The sequence below is a fragment of the Heloderma suspectum genome, chromosome 1 (genome assembly GCF_057233095.1).
Source record: "Heloderma suspectum isolate Gila_16-S chromosome 1, 16-S_ref, whole genome shotgun sequence".
Taxonomy (NCBI): domain Eukaryota; kingdom Metazoa; phylum Chordata; class Lepidosauria; order Squamata; family Helodermatidae; genus Heloderma; species Heloderma suspectum.
In genome coordinates, this window is record NC_139458.1 from 362,645,432 (window position 1) to 362,662,099 (window position 16,668).

Sequence of the window (16,668 nt, forward strand, 5' to 3'; positions counted from 1 at the left end):
TAAATTTTTATCTTTGCTGTTTTAAATCTGTATTTTAAACTCCTGCACTGCTGCTAGGTTTTATTGTGGTTGTATTGTTATATTGTGGTTTTAATGTTCTATATATTTTAAATTGTTTTATTGTGTGTTGTTTGGTTTTAATTTTTGTGAACCGCCCAGAGAGCTTCGGCTATTGGGCGGTATAGAAATGAAATAAATAAAGAGAGAGAGAGAGAGAGAGATAGCAGGGACTGACAAAAACAGACGTAGAAACAGGACTCCAGTCCAGTGGCTTTCAGCAGCATTTCTAGGAATTATGAGGTTCCTTGGAAGCTTGTAATGGTAGCTGCCCTGAAAGACGGCTTTGTCCGCTGCGTTCTTGCGCATCGTCTCGGTTCCCATTATGTAACAATGGGAGGAGCTGTAGCGTACTGGCAGGGCAGCACTTTGAATGCAGAAGGCCCCATCTTCAATCCAGGTAGAAGGATCAGGTAATAAATATTGGACTAGACGGTCAGATAGTATAACCAGCTTCCGCATTGCTGAATTCTGCTGCCTGTATACATTATGCAAATTTGCACAATTTTTTACCATTTTTTAAAACCTGTTTTGCCTCCTTTATTCTGGTTTTGCTTGTCATCAGAGGGCCCAAAGTCCAGACAGGCTGCTGAGGTTTCAGCAGGCATGGTTCCATATGCTTTCAAGCCCGTCTTTCCAGCCAGAAGGGCTAGGCTAGATGTTTTTCTTTTAAAAAATTAAATTGCAGCCTATCCCCTCCCCATAGAATTACAGCCTACCCCCCCCCAGTCTGGAAGCGACTCATTGGACTGAGCCATAAATTAAGGCCGTCATATCCTAAAACATGTTGGCAGCAACTGCTAGCATACGGAAGATGCAAAGCACTAGGAATTGCTCCTGCATAAGCACCACAGAAATGGATGAGTGTTGTGCAAAACCATGGCCAGAAGGAATCTGATATAAAGCCATCTCTAAAACCATCCTGGCCTGGTTTTAGAGATGGCTTTATATCATTAGCAGACTGGGATACAGGGCTAGGTAACCTGGAGCCCCCTGTATGATTTGGACTACAACTCCCATAACCCCTGACCATTGGCCATGCTGGCTGGGGTTGATGAGAGTTGTAGTCCAAAACATCTGGAGGGCATCAGGTTGCCTACCCCTGCCTTATGGGCTGCTCTGAGCTTCCATGTAAGGAAATTTGGGACAGAAATGGAATGAACCCAACCTTTTGGGGTCACTAGGCACATTTGGAGTGTTGAGTGTTGGCACTCTCAGAAAATGGCTGCCATGGGTGATGGGTGTTACCCATTTATAAAATGGCTGCCATAGCAAGGGCATGGCCTGTCACAAAATACTCATTTCTCAGAAGGCAAACTGGTGAGACTAAATGAAAAGTAACTTGCTCAAGAACCTAAGTATAAGGCAGAGGTGCATTCTGAGCTCCAAAACACAAAAACACTCTTGAGCCCAAATAAAGATTGCACTGGAGGCCAGCATGTAGCCTTGAAGCATGCCAGCCTCCCAGTGAAAATATAGTAATACTTAAAAAAAATACATTTAGGAGAGACAGGGCATCTGAAGTCCCCAAAAAGACATGTCTGCTGGCACATTGGTACCCACAGGCACCACGTTGGACACCCCATGAACAGACAAACAGGTTGCCAAGCTTCCAGTATCGCTATACTTTTATTAGGTGTGTAAAAGAGGGAGTTTCAGTATCTGAAGGCAACCTGCCATATGCTATAAAACTTGGATTATGAATGCCCAGAAGATTAACTAACTCCCTTTCATTTCAGTAAGGCCTGCACAGAAGATACAAGAAGATTGTGCTTGTAATCCTCAACATGAATCAACAACAAATGTTTTGTCACTGGCTGAACCTATTTCGGAGAGCATATGAAAACAGTCATGTTTTAGCAGAAAATAAGTGAGACAATGTCATTGGATTTGTTGGCAGTGTAATAAGAATTTATTTAAAATCTGTAAAACAGCATAAACTCATACTTTGTTTTCCAAAAGGATAATACACAAAAGTTTGACTTTGAGACAGTAAGACAAAAAGCATTTTGCTTCCAATTCAAAAAATACAAACTTTGCTACAGGTAGAAAATTAGAAAAAGTTAATTGTTTTTGTTTCCTTCCTTCTTGATCTGGTAACATATATGAGATGTATGTTCCACCAGATCTAAGGATATAAACTATGGTACATGACAAAACCAAAAATGCCATGATATGGAAGGGAAACCAGAGTAAATAATGTTGTTTTTTTTACATAACCAGACATAAACATAACATGACTTTCTTTCCAATTTTTTTTGCCAACATTTAAATTAATGTCTTCCATGCTTTTTATAACAACTCGAGAAAAAACAGCAGTTCTATCTCATGCATTAATTCTATAACATTTTCATCAAACTGTCTCTGGGCTGTGCTTCCATTCACTATTTTTTTTTAACAGCTTGGTATTTTTATTGACAGCATTTATGTAACGCAGGATGATGAACTGTGAAACCCAGAAGTGATCCTGTATCTCTTAATATTGCACGGCAAAAAGAAATTCTGCTGATTTGGCTTCCCCCATCGAAGTGTTACAGTGACAAAGAATCCATGCCAATTGACCTTCTCTCTGCCCTGCATCTCTTTTCCTATTCAAGGGAAAGGATCACCTTTGAAGACCAGCTCTTGGCAAATCAAAGGAAACAGTAATGGGTGTTCACTCATTCTTTTCCAAGGAGAAGTATCAACCTGGTACAAGTCTGATGTTTGTGCACACTTCCCTTTCCCCTGCTATTCAGTGGGAAGGGAAAGTAAAGAATGAACCTGGCTGTTCTGGTTCATGGTATCATTCTGACCGCCTGGTCACTTCCCCTCATCCTTTCCTGAGACAGACTGGATGGTTAGGGGGGCTTAGAAAAGCCTGACTTGTACCTTTGTGATATTTCACTCTGGAAAGTAAAGTCGAACAGGCCCAGTGTCTTAGGCTAAGATGATGAGTACTCTCAAAGGCAAGGTATGATCATGCATACTTTTCTGCAGTTTTAAAAAGAAGGTTCTTGCAAATCTTCCATGTAAGAAGAACTTCTGTTTTGAATCTTGGTATGCGCTTGGGAATTTGCAGTGGAATGGTCAGCATCACATTGGATTATTCTTTTTACAGCCCCTCCCTCCATGTTAAAATGTTACAGACACATGAAGGAAATGTTGTACTCCCTATATCAGGAATGTCTGCACCGAGGTGATTGTTTTCAAGGTCTATCTGTTTACTCGAATCAAACGTGACATTGGAAAATGGTGTTCTGATTTGTTTGTAGCAGTAGTTATCCATTGGAATCTCTTCCTGCTGAAGATGAAATGCTACCAATGCTGGACTGCAAGACATGGGTGCTATAGGTAGAAACTTATTTTGGAACCCCACACTTCTCTGACTCGTGTATCACAGGCTCTCCTTTGCCTGTACTCACAAAATCACATGGAAGTCGTCATCCATATGGCATGTTTTAGATATTGCTTCATAGGGAGAGGCAAAGAGCATATCTAGTGTTGCATCTTAGATCTGTCGCCATATAAAAAATAAGATTCTTCTTTTTTATGCAGGGAAGATTTTCAGGTATTTAAAATTCCCCATGACTGGGAACATGGCAACTGATTCTTCTACTGTATATTGTGGAAACAGATGGCATGTTCTGAGCTATAGAGGATTTTAATGAGAGTCCAGTATATGGAGCCGACATTGGTCATTCTCCTTACTGTTCTTGGCTTATTACGCCACAGTCCTGGCCCAGGTTCTACTCTTTGCTATGCTGACAGCCAATGAAAGTGGCTTCTGTGGGGCAATACAAGGGGTCACATTTGAAATCCATTTACAACGTGGATGGCCCCAATTCTGTATCAAGAGTCACAGTGGGAATGTGTGGCACCGGAATGCAAACTCTGCACACAATTGGGCCATTCATGTGGATGGACAAAGGTGACCATGTCAGCCTTTTCTCACCTAATTGGCACCCTCACTTGTGGCAGGGCGCTGACCATGTGTGTGTGTGTGTGTGTGTGTAAGTAACTACGTGGATGTCATATTAGAAACATCTACTACATAAATTAATCCAGCCCCAGGTTGCAACCCTGTTCAGATCAAAATACATACTAAAATCCATTTCCATTATTGTGTGAAGGTGCAGATGGCTTCGTGTAAGTGTTCTCTGGGATTTTAAAAAAGCGTGGATAAGCTTATTTCACTTTAAACAAATTCGTGCTTGGTTTTGCTGTTCTGTTTGATTCTCAAATAAATATTGTCAATAAAAATAGGTAACTGCTTATTTTTTAAAAAAAGAGGTTAAACATTAGCAATAAGGAGCCACCTCCCCTGTATTGTTTTATTGATTTGATTCAGTAATTTAAATTCTGAAAAGACTCGCTGAGGTTATGAGATCTTATTTCTAGCACACTCTACTGCATTTCCTACATTAATGTTGCAGTTCTCTGTTCAGGGATGCTATAAAGGTAATAACACCTAGGATTAGGTTTAGCAGAACTGTACCATAACTCTGAACAAGAGACTCTCCTGTTGGAATTCCTGTATATTTTCTGTTCTGTACCTTCTAGCCTAAGCAGCCAAACTAGGAGTGAGGTTAATTGTGTGAACGCAGTTAATATGCATGGGGTTTTTTTTGTTATGTAAATAGTAGCTGCAGGGAGGCCTGAGCAGCTAACTTCAGGGACACAGGAAGCTACTGCCTGGCTTTCATCCTCGTATTGGTGCCATTTCTTTCCACGCAGGCAGCACCTTCAGAGAGGACATTTTTGTCAGGACTGTGGCATGGGGAAAGAGTTAAGCTCCCCCTCCCCACCTCCTATGGTCTCAAAGCAGCTTAAGCTTTGCCGTGGACACTATGTACTCAACTGTAACACATTACACAATTGATTCAATTAACATCATGTCTAATTGGCCACCAGTTCATATACACACCTCTCCCTGCAAACCCATAACGTAAAGAGAGAATCCTGCAAGCCATGTGAAGGCCCAGTTTTTGTGATTCCAGCCAAAGCACACACACACGCAAAAGAAAGGTGCAAAATCTGCTGGCATGCATACGGGCCTCAGCATGGTGCATCAATCTCACATTACATTCTCTATCCGGTAGAGAAGTGGGACGCACTTCTAGCCCTCCACCACACACAAAGTCCTGGTTTGCACATAACAACCAGTGGGTTGTCAGGACTGAGTGGCGCCAAGCGAGAGCACCATCTTCCATGTGCTCATCACCTTCTCTTTCAATGAACAATGCCAGGAATGCAGAAACTAGGTTGTTTAGGAGTTAAACAACCCAGAGTTAACCCACCAACAAACCACTGGGTTTTTTATTGAAAGCAGAAGTGACAAGCATGCAGGAGGCAGCGTGCTTGCTCATTCCCACTAGATACAATTAATTCTTGAGTTAAACAACCCAGGAATTGCCGTTATGTGCAAACTAGGCCTTTTGCCAGCACAGTAAAGCTGTAATCCTATACCAGCTTCCCTAGGAACAAAGCCCCACAGAACTCAATGGGCTTTACTTCTGAGTAGACATGCATAGGATTGTGCTGTAAGTGTATGAACTGGGCTTACATTCTAAGCAAAGCAGAGCTATGGTTGTGTAAATCTGAAATACCATGATTGTAAGGAAATTACCTTGCATTGCAGTGGGTGGTTGAACCTTAATCATTTAAAAATTCTTATCCATATTAAAAGAAGAGGATCAAACAGCACATCTCTTCTTGCTCTAAAACATCTAAGGAACTTGGAAACTAAGGTGTGGTGGGTTTTGGGGGGCTGAACACATTTTTAAAAATCTACAACACTACAATGGAACTGGACCACTGACCAATAACGGACTACGCCAGTACATTACAATGCATTATTTACACTAAGATGGATTGGTATGTATACATAATACATTACATATTAATACTTCTCCTCCTAAACTCTGATATAGCTTGTCTCATTTTTAACTTTTATCTTTTGCACAGTCCAATACATTTTGGGCACAATCCCACACAAGATTAGCCACACTTAAACCCACTGAAATCGATGGCCTACCTGGCCTTTCTCTATATACTTTTTTCATTTTACAGTGGAGATTGACATGTTCCTTGGCCTATCTTTTCTCAATCCGAAACATCCAATTTGCATGCAGGCCTGGATAAGCTGTTCAAGCCAACAAACCTAAACCCACTGTCCTATTTTTCATCAAGGGTTTTTTTTCTTGAGAAAATGCCCCCCTCCTCCAAATCAGAATGAATGGCAGGTTGTCAGACACAATAAGGTCAACAAAGTTTTAGGTTTGTTTGCTTTTTTTTTAACTATTAGCAGAAAAGAAACGATTTGAGCAACTGCATATTTCTGCACAGTCTGTTGACATGTTATACCATATCATTTTTCTTAATTAGTTGCACCAAGTATAAAATGGGGCAACTTTGTCCAGGAAAAGAATTAAGAGGAAGAATGATAAAGGATGATTCTCTGTACTAAACAGTGGCATGCTTTAAATGAAAGGATTCTAATAATTTTTCAAAACATCTCCCCTGCCCCCCGCAACTCTTCAGTAATAAAGACAATCTAAGGATGTGGATTCAGCATTTAAGACCTTGTTGAAAGCATTAATACGGTGTCTACATTTGGTCTTCAAAGCCCCTTCACCTATTTACCACTAAATCTTTCAAGATCTATGTGCAGCCCTAAAAGGCATGGCACAGCCCCATCCTGCTACACTTGGGAAGAAAGAGTAGCAGAAGAAAAGTTGTGAGGACAGCTTTTCTCTGCAAAGCTTCTGCCTGCTGTCAGTTCTGCCACTGACTTGAAGGAGGAAAAGGGCAGCCGATGCCTCATCCCACTCTGCCGCCTCGTGCTACCGCCTCGTGCTATGGTTTCATCAGAGCCACACACAGAGTCTATTGCACAAAGCCATGCACAAAGCCCATTGGCCTGAACTGTCTAGAAAAAGAGTTAGCCGGTGCTGAGGCTCATGCTGCCCAAAGGTGCGGTTAGTTCCATGTCAGTCTTCCAAGATTTATGCTAGGAGGTTCTGGAGGACATTGGCCTGAATGATCTCCCTCCCTCCTTCCTTCCCTCCCATAAATGCCCTTGGGTCCTACAGAGCTACAGTACAAAGGAGTCTTCAAAGGGGATAGAGGGCAATTTAAGGGCTACTTCTTCAAACACTGAATTCCCTACCTTAAAAAAGCAAGAGATGGGGAAGTAGGCAGATAATGATGGGTTCCGTAACATCATGAAGTAGGGTTGCCAGCAGACTCCGTGTGTGTGTGTGTGTGTGTGTATGAATTTGGGGTGCATGCGTGCAATTTTTTAAACTCTGACCCAGATGTCAGTGTTGTCACTAAAAACAAAACACCTGGGTGGTTGCCAGAATTGTGTAGCCTATACATGTACACTGAGGCATCAGATAATTGAACTGGGCACTGAAACACCATTTCAAGCCATTCATATGCATGGAAAATATATGAATCTAAGTCAGTCTTGCCCATCCTGGGACCCTCCAGATGTGTCAGACTACAACTCTCATAATCCCCCAACTAGCCCCCAGGAGCACATGAAGAAGTAATTTGATTCATTTGATTGGAAAAGTCTTGGGTAATTCACCTGCGGCTGAGTGGACTGCCCCCAAACTCACTTAGATGATAACTAACTTGAAGTATACACAGCTTCCCCCTCATGGATCACTGCCTTGTTGTGGCGAAGGGGCTTGCATAACTCAGTGAAGCCATAAGCTATGCCGTGCTGGGCCACCCAAGACGGACAGGTCATGGCGGAGAGTTCTGACAAAATGTGGTCCACTGGAGAAGGAAATGGCAACCCACTCCAGTATTCTTGCCAAGAAAACCCCATGGAACGTATCACAAGGCTAAAAGAGATGACGCCGGAAGATGAGCCCCTCAGGTCGGAAGGTGTCCAATATACTACTGGGGAAGAGCAGAGGGAATTTCCAAGTAGTGCCAGAAAGAGTGAAGCGGCTGGGCCAAAGCTGAAAGGACACTCAGCTGTGGATGTGTCTGGTGGTGAAAAGAAAATCCGATGCTGTAAAGAACAATATTGTTTAGGAACCTGGAATGTCAGATCAATGAATCAAGGTAAGCTGGAGGTGGTCAAACATGAGATGGCAAGATTGAACATCAACATCTTGGGAATCAGTGAACTAAAATGGACAAGCATGGGCGAATTTAATTCAGGTGACCATTGTATCTACTACTGTGGGCAAGAATCCCTTAGAAGAAATGGAGTAGCATTCATAGTCAATAAAAGGGTAGGAAAAGCAGTACTGGGGTACAATCTCATAAACAATAGAATGATCTCAGTATGAATCCAAGGCAAACCATTCAACATCACAGTAATTCAAGTCTACGCCCCAACCACTGAGGCCGAAGAAGCTGAGGTTGATCGGTTCTATGAAGACCTACAACACCTTCTAGAACTAACACCAAAAAAAGATGTCCTTTTCATCATAGGGGATTGGAATGCTAAAGTAGGAAGTCAAGAAATCACTGGGATAACAGGCAGGCATGGCCTTGGTGTGCAAAATGAAGCAGGACAAAGGCTAATAGAGTTTTGCCAAGAGAACACGCTGATCATAGCAAACACTCTTTTCCAACAGCACAAGAGGTGACTCTACACATGGACATCACCAGATGGTCAACATCGAAATCAGATTGATTATGTCCTTTGCAGCCAAAGATGGAGAAGCTCTATACAGTCAGTAAAAACAAGACCTGGAGCTGACTGTGGCTCAGATCATGAGCTTCTTATTGCAAAATTTCGGCTTAAATTGAAGAACGTAGGGAAAACCACTAAACCATTCAGGTATGACCTAAATCATATCCCTTATGAATACACAGTGGAGGTGATGAATAGATTTAAGGGATTAGACCTGATAGACAGAGTGCCTGAGGAACTATGCATGGAGGTCCGTAACATTGTTCAGGAGGCAGCAACTCAATCCATCCCAGAGAAAAAGAAATGCAAGAAAGCCAAGTGGCTGTCTGATGAGGCTTTACAATTAGCTGAGGAAAGAAGGGAAGCAAAAAGCAAGGGAGAAAGGGGAAGATATATCCAACTGAATGCAGAGTTCCAGAGAATAGCAAGGAGAGACAAGAAGGCCTTCTTAAATGAACAATGCAAATAAATTGAGGAAAACAATAGAAAGGGAAAGACTAGAGATCTTTTCAAGAAAATCGGAGATATCAAGGGAACATTTTGTGCAAAGATGTGCATGATAAAGGACAAAGAAGGCAGGAACCTAACAGAAGCAGATGAGATTAAGAAGAGGTGGAAAGAATACACAGAAGAACTATACAGGAAAGATCTTAATGTCCCTGATAGCCATGATAGTGCAGTCACTGAACTTGAGCCGGACATCCTCGAGAGTGAAGTCAAGTGGGCCTTAGGAAGCTAACAACAAAGCTAGCGAAGATGACAGTATTCCAGCTGAGCTATTTAAAATCCTAAAAGATGATGCTGTTACAGTGCTGCACTCAATATGCCAACAAATTTGGAACACTCAACAGTGGCCACAAGACTGGAAAAGGTCAGTTTACATTCCAATTCCAAAGAAGGGCAATGACAAAGAGTGTTCAAACTACCGCACAATTGCGCTCATTTCACATGCCAGCAAGGTGATGCTCAAAATCCTACAAGCTAGGTTTCAGCAGTATGCGAACCAAGAACTACCGGAAGTACAAGCTGGGTTTCGAAGAGGCAGAGGAACTAGAGATCAAATCGCCAACATTCGCTGGATCATGGAGAAAGCAAGAGAATTCCAAAAAAAGTCTATTTCTGCTTCATTGACTATGCTAAAGCCTTTGATTGTGTGGATCACAACAAACTGTGGCAAATTCTGAAAGAGATGGGAGTACCAGACCACCTTACCTGTCTCCTGAGAAACCTGTATGAGGGTCAAGAAGCAACAGTAAGAACCGGACATGGAACAACCGATTGGTTCAAAATTGGGAAAGGAGTACGACAAGGCTGTATATTGTCACCCTGCTTATTTAACTTAAATGCAGAGTACATCATGAGAAACGCTGGGCTGGATGAATCACAGGTGGGAATTAAGATTGCCAGGAGAATTATCAACAACCTCAGATACACAGATGATACCACCCTAATGGCAGAAAGCAAAGAGGATCTCAAGAGCCTCTTGTTGAGGGTGAAAGAGAGTGCAAAAGCTGGTTTGAAACTCAACGTTAAAAAAACAAAGATCATGGCATCTGGCCCCATCACTTCCTGGCATATGGAAGGGGAAGAAATGGAAGCAGTGACAGATTTTATTTTCTTGGGCTCCAAGATCACCGCAGACAGTGACTGCAGCCATGAAATTAAAAGACGCTTGCTCCTTGAGAGGAAAGCTATGGCAAATCTAGACAACATAGTAAGAAGCAGAGACATCACCTTGCCGACAAAGGTCCGTATAATCAAAGCTATGGTTTTCCCAGTAGTAACGTATGGCTGTGAGAGCTGGACTATAAGGAAGGCTGAGCGCCGAAGAATTGATGCTTTCGAACTGTGGTGCTGGAGAAGACTCTTACGAGTCCCCTGGACTGCAAGGAGGTCAGCTCAGTCAATCCTAAAGGAAATCAACCCTGAGTGCTCATTGGAAGGACAGATACTGAAGCTGAAGCTCAAATATTTTGGCCACCTAATGCGAAGAGAAAACTCCCTGGAAAAGACCGTGATGCTGGGAAAGATTGAAGGCAAAAGGAGAAGGGGACGGCAGAGGATGAGATGGCTAGATAGCATCACCAATGCAATGAATATGAACTTGAGCACACTCCGGGAGAGAGTGGAGGACAGGAAGGCCTGGCGTGCTATGGTCCTTGGGGTCACGAAGAGTCAGACACGACTTAATGACTGAACAACAACAATACACAGCTTAGTTTAAAGGCATGCCTGGTGTTCTTACTGAAATCTATGGGAATGCAGAGAAAGCCTCATCACCATTAGGCAAATAGCCCAAATATACTATGCTTCAGTAATTCTGCAAGGATCATATGGTCCACCTTTGTAATCTGTGTTCCTTAAACAGCTTCGCTACTGAAAACATCCCCACTGTTAGTGGAAGTAAAACAGCCACATATTATCTTGATCTCTCTAATGTCTGTTATCAATAAAACATACTAGGTTATTGTGTATGTCTGCCCCAGGGTCCTTCTGATGCAGTTTGTTTTGATGTTATTTTATCATTACTGCAGGGCCAGGATGCCGCTGTTGTCCCTGCTTCCACATAAGAGTAGCATAGAAGCAACAAGGAATAAAATACACCAGCCTAAAATACTGTATTTAAAATGGGGCTTTCTGCTTCTGTTTTAAATATAGGATCATGATGGATTCCTTTGACACCTGCTTACCCCGCCCCCACTTTTCCCCCTTATCTGAGTCTTCCATATGTTTCATTACACAGCCGCTAGATGGCGCTGTGGTCTAGCTCCTCTTATAGCTGCTTCCTCTTTTCAAGAGGGAACTCAAGCAGAACTCAAGTGTGGTAATTTGATAGCTCATTATCTCTGATCTTTTAAAAAATAGAATAAAGGTCATTCAGTGCGGGAGACACCCTGGAGGTTAGTGGCATCATCTAAAGGACCTGCAAACTTCCGTGAGTAACCAATCTCAAAAGCAGAATAAAAGCTCCTTGTGAAGAAGCCCTATATGTGCATGTGACAAACCACCACATATATCAGCCATTAAGAGCATCGATCACTAGTTTATGATCAGTGCAGGGGAGGGGAGGACACCATCGTTCCGTGTGCAAATGCCAGCAGTTTGTGCTCATGGCATCCAGTTCACAAGCTCATTTAGTCTGCTCAGGGAAAAAAGCAGTGCGGTGTCTTAGCTGCATGAGTCAGCTCCAATTCTATGCCCTTCTAAGTATTTGGCTATAGAGAGGAGGCAGAGGTTTGATGATGATTATGATACTGCTTAAGATCTGTGTAGCACTTTCAAGAATTCAGAGTGCTTCACATGCATTACCTAGGTATAATCCTTACCAAGGCCCAGTAAGGTAAGTCAGTTAAAGATAATTGTGTTAGCATAAGTTACATATTTCTAACAGCTCTTTTTAAGGCTTCTTCCTACGTTTCATGTTTTAGGTGCACACCTGAGATTGTTAACGTGTTCACCTAAAAATGTAAAATGTGAATATGACAAACTGGTGTTTGAAAGCAGGTGTGTCAGGCAAGTATATTAATCACAGAGCTGGAATTGGCTGTTGCTCTCTGTTGGGTGTACATACACATCTCAGTGGCAAACCCGCTGTGGTGAAATGGCCCTTTGGCAGAAAGGAGACTGAGATTTACCCATCTTGTTCTTCTCGTAGAATTAGAAGGAAACAGAGATGGAGAGGACCATTTGTTTCTCCACAACAAAGAGGAATTCCCCTACTTACTGCATGCATTCCGTTTGGTTCTCTAAACCTGTGTTCACCTTCCTCATTCATATCTACAAGAAAAGTCTAGTGCAGGTGTGCCACAATGTGGACTAACAAAAAAAAAAAGCAGAAAGAAGTCCTAAACAAAGTACTCTGTGGCAGGCATAGGAAATTCATTTCAAATCCTTTTAAAATTGTACTGCAAGAATTTAAGTTGCTAGGGATCATTTGGAGAGAAGACGGAAGTTCATTTCTAACGTTTTAAAATAAACCCCTAATAAGAAAAATCAAATGCTTTCTGGTGTCAAACTTGTGTAACAATTCATACGTAGTCTAATTGTGGCACTCACATCCACCAATGATTCCCACACATGTATTAAACAGGACAAACATCAGTGGGGTTACTGTGTGTCTTGGGCCTACCTTTTGGCTTTGGCCCTGAATCAGACGTGGAACACTCTTAGACTCTTGCATTTCACTATTCCCACCACTCACCTTCCCAACTGCCTGTGACCCATACCCATAAAGCTTTTGGAGAGCAAAATGGCTCTCCAGCCATTTGGGAAACACTGCTATCTGCTGGCCTATTAAGAAGAACTTCCAAAGCCATTGTTATCACTACAAGTTCTAAGTTCATACAAGGCTGGTTCACAGTGAGCAGGGTCCATAACATGCTAGGTGAGGTAGGCTTGAAGCAGACCCTGCTAAAAACAACAGCAACAACAAAACCTCTGGACAAAAGTATGACAAATTCTTAGACAAGAAAGTTAAGAAATAGAATAGTACAGTTTGCTACTTTCAATGGATCACAGTTCTATAAACATTTTCAAATTAAAATACCATAAGAAAAATTGCTACATCTTAAAAGAAAGCACCTTTGCTTGCAGGCTTAAGAGGAAAAACGATTCTTTTTCACTGGGTCACATCAAAATGGTTCCTTCCTCTAATGGAAGTTGCTTTCTCTAATGCAGGGGTGGGCAACTTGTGGCCCTCCAGCTGTTGTTGGACTGCAACTCTCATCATCCCTTACCATTGGCTATGACCGCTAGGGCTGCTGGGAGTTGCAGTCCAACAACATCTGCAGAGAAACAAGTTGCCCACCCCTGCTCTTCCATCAGTGGAAAGAATCTTTCAGTCAGAGGACAATTCTTCTGACAGAAAAAGGAACCTTTCAATACAACCCACTGTTCATCTTTCTTTGCCTGTCTCAATACAAAAAGAAGCCCCATCTTTGTGCTTCTTGTATGATTGGAGGAGACAAGAGTTGAAAGAAAAGGCGATCACAGGTATTGTAGGGAGATTTGAATTGCTTGGGTTTTTTTTCCTTCCATTTCTTCACAGTGGGTTGCCACAAACCTCGCTGCCCTTTTTAATCCTTCCTCAATAGTTCTTCATTATTATGGCACTTTCTTCATATCTACAAGGAAGGTACATCCGAGTTCCACATCAAATGGCAAGTCCTATGACATGGATGCATTTGGACCAATCCAGATGAAATGCTTCTGGGTAGTTATAGTACTGGTGTGAAGCCTGACCATCAAAACCCAGTGGTGATATAAACATGGCAATCACAAAGTCACGAGTGCGTCATATTCAGTTTCCTCCTCAAAATAAATGCATATAATTCTGCTTTGCCCCAGATTTCCATGTAGTAAAATCTGCACCAGTGACCATCAATATTTTCAGACCTGGAATCATAACTAGAAGAACTCTGTATGTATGGCTTGAGCGGAGGATGCCTACCATGAGGTTTTGAATTTGCTGGACAATACATTTATGCATGCAATGACAGGCCTATTCTCCATGATTCCGATGGGCACACACTCAGCTATGAGTTATGATACATTTTCTTGGATGCTTCTTTAAGCCGTTTATTTGGCCATCATGATTTGCCCAATGCATCCTTTATTTTATTTAGAGTTCATGTAAAGGAAGAGCTGCAAGTTGTTGATGGTAATTTCCATCCCACATTTGTTAACCAATGGCTGAATTTGGACAATCTTTCCCAACCTCATAAACCATGGTTCATGAAGCCTGGAATGAGCATCAGGGCTGAGCACTCTTCTCTCACCCTTCCCCTCTCCATACGAACTGGCTTTGATGCTTAATTCCTGGCTTGTATTAAAATAGACTTCCCCATTATGTTCAAGCTGGGGAACTATGGTTTAATCTCAATTAATCAGAATAATAAGCCAGGATCAGATCCTATCTTATTATCCTGGTTAGTTAACAGATTAACCCAGACTTCCCTGGTTCCCTGTTAAAGATAGTCCAAACTCAGTTTATCATCCAAACCATAGTTTATGAAGCTGAGAACGACTGTCTGAACCCAGCTACCAAGGGCCAAACTATATATGATGATAAATGCATCTTTGCATTTCATATGCACGGTTTTAAATGCAAATAGCAGCTGGTGGGGGTGGGGATTTGATAATTATCAGGATCACAGCAGGCAGGGAGGGGGGAGTTTAACCCTTTCCTCCCCTGCTGCACAAAGGAAGAATTTACACCCACGACTAGCAGAAGTACTCATGAGTGAGAAAGTTCTTCAAAGTCCATTTTGCCAAATTGGAAGAAGATGAAGACAGGAATCGTATAATGACAAGAAGGTTAAGGGGGGGGGGAAACATGGGTACAGGAAGAGGGTATAGAATCACATAAAGATGTTAATGATCTGTTATTATTGAGTTGATATGGGATCTAGATTTCATTTGCTCCATATCCCCAAACCTGTGTTTTAGTGAGTTGATCTTTGGTCTCTCCTAAAGACCTGTTCTGCTTGCAAATCGTTAGGTCAAAATGTGCTGTATCAACCAGAAAGATAGAGCAGCACTGCATGAACTTTAGTCAAGTGCTGCAGGCAGATATACCAGTGCAGATATTTAGGATCAAAGCTGTCGTCCATGAGAGCAACTCTGGAATAAGTGGCTTGTGGACTGCAGCATATATTGCTTTAAAAATTAAATCCTTGGTCACAGTGGAATCAGTGAGAATTATGCTACTGACCTCAATGGGATCAAAATTCATTCTATTCCTATTCCATCATGTCCACATTTGTAGAATGAAAGTGACCCAGAAGTCATTTAGTTCCAGTACCTGCAACAGGCAGGATCTTCTATGATACCCAAACTCCACAAGCAGAGCCCTCAAGAGGTTTTGTACTACACCTCCCATAATCCCCAACTACTGGTCATGCTAGCTGGGGCTTATAGGGTGTGTAGTCCAAAACATTTGGAGAGCACCAAGTTGCCTTCTCTGCCCTATAGCATGTGGGTTGTAATCACCCACATTAGTATGTAACAACCAGAGACCAGGATGGAGCAAAATGTACCCACAATAGATTAATCCAGGGAAGGATAAGGGTAATTAACTCACATTGCATAATCAATGGTGTTTAAGTACAGTTAACCTTCTCTGGCATGTGCCACAAAGGTGGCTGTTGGAAAATGAACTGTGAAAAGGAAAATGAGGCATTCTTTAAAAAACCGTTCACTGATGTGACTGTCTTCAAATGGGCAGGCCAATGAGGTTTCATGCAACGACAGCAAAAATGCACAGGATGTTCGGTGATATAAGCATTCTTGAAACAATGTAAAATTTTAAAAGGCATGTAAACTTTGAAAAACAAGAAAAACCATATCTACTAACCAATTTTGATTTTTGATCTAAACTATGGATGCTTCTTAAAACTGACTTACGCCAAAAGCTATTTAGAAAGATTATAAAATCCAGCTCAGATTTTAAGTAGCAGGAGCTCAATTGCTTGGCAGCTTTGGTGGTCTTACAGTCTGAGGTACCTCAATGCCTGTGTGCAGAGTCACCTACAAGGGAGATAAAGGAGCAAGACTTAAGAACTGAAAATGAAATATAAAGCAGGAAACTGTTAGCTACATCGTAGGTTTTGTAGTATTAGGAACCTGTTAAAGTGGAAGGGTTTTTCATCAGTTTAGGGCGCAAGGAATGGAAGCTACATTCCCTGCAAAGGAAACGTTCCTATGCCCAGTGAGCACAGCTGAGATCAGATTGATTTGGAATGAGGCTGCACTGAATATTCACCAGTTTCAATATTCTCATCTGAAGTCGCCCTTTTGACAAATCAGAACTTTTTGTCAAAAATAAAATAAAATAGACGAACTATGCCAAAAGTTGATGTTTTCTAACCTTGCCATTCCCAGGCAATTCCTAAAGGGGCACATATGAAAGAGCTGTACCAGCCTTCCCCAACCTGGTGTCCTCCAGATGTGTTGGATTGCAACACCCA

General features: G+C 42.0%; 1 protein-coding gene across 2 annotated transcripts in view; it reads right to left on the reverse strand.

The window, feature by feature from the left end:
- Window positions 1–16,162: 16,162 nt before the first annotated feature.
- Window positions 16,163–16,668, reverse strand: part of TRIM67 (tripartite motif containing 67) — a 49,091-nt gene continuing 48,585 nt past the window's right edge. For both annotated transcript variants that reach the window (XM_084832176.1, XM_084832185.1), the window contains exon 10: window positions 16,163–16,228. In XM_084832176.1, coding sequence (XP_084688302.1) covers window positions 16,163–16,228 — 66 coding nt within the window. The remainder of the gene's footprint in view (window positions 16,229–16,668) is intronic.